The 5,000-nt window shown below is 38.0% G+C and overlaps 1 protein-coding gene across 1 annotated transcript in view; it reads left to right on the plus strand.

The window, feature by feature from the left end:
- LOC138979615 (lysosomal acid glucosylceramidase-like) overlaps nucleotides 1-5,000 on the plus strand; it is a 10,226-nt gene that overhangs the window by 3,842 nt on the left and 1,384 nt on the right. The window contains exons 6-10 of the mRNA XM_070352334.1: nucleotides 1-80; nucleotides 1,264-1,485; nucleotides 2,167-2,330; nucleotides 2,788-2,904; nucleotides 4,194-5,000. The exon at nucleotides 1-80 is cut by the window's left edge and continues 158 nt beyond it; the exon at nucleotides 4,194-5,000 is cut by the window's right edge and continues 1,384 nt beyond it. Coding sequence (XP_070208435.1) covers nucleotides 1-80; nucleotides 1,264-1,485; nucleotides 2,167-2,330; nucleotides 2,788-2,904; nucleotides 4,194-4,299 — 689 coding nt within the window. The 3' untranslated portion in view covers nucleotides 4,300-5,000. The remainder of the gene's footprint in view (nucleotides 81-1,263; nucleotides 1,486-2,166; nucleotides 2,331-2,787; nucleotides 2,905-4,193) is intronic.

Here is a 5,000-nt window from a genome sequence, read left to right on the forward strand (position 1 = left end):
TGCGCAGCAACAAGCTGCAGCACGTGCAGCTCATGATCATGGATGACCAGAGGCTCATGCTGCCCTACTGGGCCAAAGTTGTGAGTGCTGTTTAAAGAAAAGCACATGTCTGTCATTGACTTATCAGTTTTATTAAGATTTTGAGGATATCTTAGTAACTGACAGTTGAAATGGTTCTCTCTGTTCATAACGATAAACATAATCATGAACATGCACACATATGCAGGCACACATCCATGTACTCGTGCACACACATGCACACGCACACACACACACACACACACACACACACACACACAACCCTCCTAACCCTTTGCCTTCTGACCTATTGTATCTATTTTAAATACTTGTACTTTGGAACAATGATGAAGAAGTCATGAGGGGTGTGATATTTTGGATAGGTGGAGGTGGGTATTGGGAGGTGAGGGGGAGGGTGGAGGAGAGAGTACATGCATACATATCAGGCTGGAGGAACAGGCAATGCCTTTTTAATAACACTGAAAGCAATTAACCCTTTCGCTGCCCCAGCCCCAGAACTTCTCGGCCTTGAGTGTGCTTGCTGTGCGCCTGTAAGCCAAGAAATTCTCGGGTCTGTGATGTACCTACTTTCTTTGTTGTTCCTGAGGGGATACTACTCTTCCAACCATTGCAAACAGTTTGATAGCCTCCCTTTGTCCATTCTCTTTTGTTGAGAAGCAAAGTGGTATCTGGGAAACCATTTGCCAAATTTGTGTGGATTTTTGTGTGAATGTTTCTACCCGCATGTGGTTTGCATCATGGCGGCACACCCCAGTGAGTTCCTGACTTTGAATAAAGCTCTTCAGGAATTCTTTTTATTCTACCACAGCTTGGTTTTTTTTTGCAGTAGATTCAAAGTTAACACTTTCCCTGTATCAGCATGAAGTTTACCCATTTATTATACACAATAACTTTTGTGTTTGAGTTGCAAGAACTAAATAAAGCAATTCCGTGACTCAGCCTTTGACACATTTTGCTCTTTTTTAATTTTTATTGTATTTTACTAACATTTTCTGATGTATGTTTTACCAATCAACCTTTTTCAAATCAAAAGTAATGCTTGTCAAAAACTTCCGTGAAGTTTGGTAGAAATTATACGTCAAAATAAGGAGAAACAAAAAAGAAGACAAATTAAGTGTTAATTACTAGTTTATTCCTCGGCACAGAGAGTGTCAAACACCTCGGCAGTGAAGGGGTTAAAAAAAAGACAAATAAAATTATGTGTTCATTTATTTTGTACCACAGATTTATGCTGATCCAGAGGCTCTGCAGTACATATCTGGTGTGGCTGTTCACTGGTACATTGACCAGTTTGTGCCTATCAACGTTCTGGACTTCACACATGAGTTACAGCCCAACAAGTTTATCTTTGGCTCGGAAGCGTGCTCTGGAGATCTACCATGGGAGGCAGACGTCTCACTGGGAGACTGGAGTAGAGGGGAGAAATATGCGTCTGATATCATTGGGGTGAGACACAGTTTTGCAAGCTTTCGTTATGAATTATGCAAACTACTTAATTAAGGGTAGTGCTCTGCCTTATAGGAATTTGATGAATGTGTTACTTTTCCTGGCAAATTATTATGTGCATTGTGCTTTGTAAGCTGAGGTTTCCCAAATCATTTTTAACAATGTTTTTGGTCATGGTTCAAGATGTGCCAAATTTATAGTATTTTTTATGCAACACTGCTCCCTTGTATCCTCTCTCTTGACCCCTAAAATATTGGTGAGCAATAAAAAATAAAAATAAAAAGATCGTTTCACCCCCACCCTGTTTATGTGCACTAGACACTTGAAATCCTGTATTAAGTGTCAAAAGCGCTATTTACTGAGTCAATGTGTGACCAGTACTTTCTGTTCCTTCATTGCTGGCGTGTGAAGTCTTTACCACACATTTCCAGTAAACTACACAGTGCTGGATTCGCCTTTGACAGCTCGTTTCGAACAGATTTTCTAGAACCCAAAGTGGAAAAGGGTGAAAAGAAGTTGACATGGGCTGTTGCGATTTGGTTGCTGCCTTCTGGTTACATTGTATATTCAATTTATAAGTAGATGAATTTGTAGTCTTATTCACATTTGTGAAGAGTTGGAGGACTCATCGGAATACCTTTTTTTTTTTTTTTTTACTAATCTGCAAATTCATTATTTCAGGATCTGAACCACTGGGTGACAGGCTGGACAGACTGGAATATAGCCCTGGACCTGGGAGGAGGCCCTAACTGGGTGAAGAACTTTGTAGACAGTCCTATCATTGTCAATGCGTCCAGAGGAGAGTTCTACAAGCAGCCCATGTTTTATGCCATGGGACATTTCAGGTGAGCAAGAATAATGGATGAAAAAGACTCAAAAATAGTGTTTTAGTGAGTCATACTTGTTTGTATTACGCTCACCCCCCGCTCCCACTGTAAGCAAAAAGAATCTGTTGCTGTGTTCTCTATCTTGTACAGAAATTGATCAGTCAAAAAAATAAGATATTTTAAATTTCAGCAAGAGCATTTCCAATGCTACCTTTTGTGAATGTTTGTCAATTTCAGAATTTAGTGTAGTTACATCTATTTGTGTTCTGTTTGAGACATTTCAATGTGATTAATTTTAAAGTCTTTTTCTTGAATACCTCAGCCACTAAGCACATGTTTGTTCCGGAGGATGCTTTTGTATATTAATTTTTCTTTATATGTATGTCTTCTACACCATTATTAGCAGAAAAAACATTGTACTCTGAGAATAAACTGCAAAATTTAGGTATCTTTGGTGGGTCTTTTGTTTTTGCAGCAAATTCCTGGTACCAGGGTCAGTGCATGTAGAACTGAAAGCCAACATAAAGAATGATATCCAGAGTACAGCCTTCCTGAGGCCTGATGGATCTTTGGCTGTTGTTCTTCTAAATACGTGAGTACAGATCTCTCTCACTCTGTTTGCTTGTGTGTGTGTGTGTGTGTGACAATGTGTGTGTGTGACAATGTGTAACCATGTGTTGGTGTGTGTGTGTGCGTGCGTGGATGCGTGTGCGAGATAGAGGCTTTTGACTAATGTTTAGCGCATTCTGTTTTGTTTTTACTGTTGTTGTTTTTTACTAACTTGACTAAATGTTTTAACATAGAGGGGGAATCGAGACGAGGGTCGTGGTGTGTGTGTGTGTGTGTGTGTGTGTGTGTGTGTGTGTGTGTGTGTGTGTGTGTGTGTGTGTGTGTGTGTGTGTGTGTGTAGAGCAATTCAGACTAAACTACTGGACCGATCTTTATGAAATTTGACATGAGAGTTCCTGGGAATAATATCCCTGGACGTTTTTTTCATTTTTTCGATAAATACCTTTGATGACGTCATATCCGGCTTTTTGTAAAAGTTGAGGCGGCACTGTCACACCCTCATTTTTCAATTAAATTGATTGAAATTTTGGCAAAGCAATCTTCGACGAAGGCCGGACTTTGGTATTGCATTTCAGCTTGGTGGCTTAAAAACTAATGAATGAGTTTGGTCATTTTAAAACCGGAAACTTGTAATTAAAATTATATTTTTATTAAACGATCCAAAAACACTTTCATCTTACTCTTCGTCATTTTCTGATTCCAAAAACATTTACATATGTTATATTTGAATTACAAACAAGCACTGAAAATTAAAAATATGAAAATTATGATAAAAATTTTTCCGAAATCGATTTAAAAACAATTTCATCTTATTCCTTGTCGGTCCCTGATTCCAAAAACATATAGATATGATATGTTTGGATTAAAAACAAACTCAGTAAGCTAAAAAGAATAGAGATACAGAAAAGCGTGTTATCCTGCTCAGTGCGACCACTACCGCACTATTCTTGCTTGTCGATTTCACTGCCTTTGCCACGAGCGGTGGACTGACGAAACTACGAGTATGCGGTCTTGGTGAAAAAAGCAGTGCGTTCAGTTTCATTCTGTGAGTTCGACAGCTTGACTAAATGTTGTTATTTCGCCTTACGCGACTTGTTTGTTCTTTTTTTTTTTTTTTTTTTTTTTTTTTTTACTGTTTGTTACAAAGTACAAACTTTCTCATGAAGTGAATAATCTAAAATTGTGTATATATTTCATGTTATTAGACTTACGGTTGCTACGCTGTTCTAGCTCATTACTCAGCATAGTAGAATTACAGTTTTACTTCAGTTGTTGCTATTTGTTAAGACAGTTTTTGTTTCATATGTGCAGGGATGTGTCTCCAGTAACGCTGTCAGTGCATGACACAGAAATTGGTTACCTGGACATCACAATATCAGGAAAATCTATCAAAACGTTGTTGTGGAAAAACAAATAAAACAGTTTTATAAAATGATGCTGTATGTATTCACATTCCATTTAAACAGAATGAAAGTATGTGTTTATGTTTAATGTGCTAAGTTGAGTTTTGAACAGCTGAGGAAGTGGCAGTAAATGTGCAATATGTTTTATTGTTTGACATGAATAGTTGATTGACATGTTTTTTTTTGTGATAACATGTTATGAACTTGTGCAGAAATATTTATATTTATATGTATTTGCTGTTGAATTTGTGTTTGTTTACTTGTTTGTTTACTTACCTTTTTAAGTCAGCAAAATAAACACAATTGGCTGAAATTTTACTTGGTACTTTGGACAGCTGTTATCAAAATTGTGACCATCTCTAAATAATTATTATTTGTGTTGTGTGTCAGAATTATTTGCCCATCGCATGAAGAGAAAGAGAAGAGTAATGTAAACTACATATACTGTGTAGATGGTTTTTGTTTGAGTGATGGCGGTGACATTGAGACCCACAGCATACACCTTGCCAGGGGAGGGCACATCAGTTTTACCAGTTGAACCCCCATTTTAAGACCTACATAAATCTGAGAAAATCAGGTCTTAAAAAGGAGGGATGCTTAGAATGGAGGTAATTTTAAAGAGGTTATGAACAGAAAATCTGGGCGGGGATGTAGCTCAGTTGGTAGCGCGCTGGATTTGTATCCAGTTGGCCGCTGTCAGCGTGAGTTCGTCCCC

Source organism: Littorina saxatilis, linkage group LG1 (assembly GCF_037325665.1).
Source record: "Littorina saxatilis isolate snail1 linkage group LG1, US_GU_Lsax_2.0, whole genome shotgun sequence".
In the NCBI taxonomy this organism is placed as follows: domain Eukaryota; kingdom Metazoa; phylum Mollusca; class Gastropoda; order Littorinimorpha; family Littorinidae; genus Littorina; species Littorina saxatilis.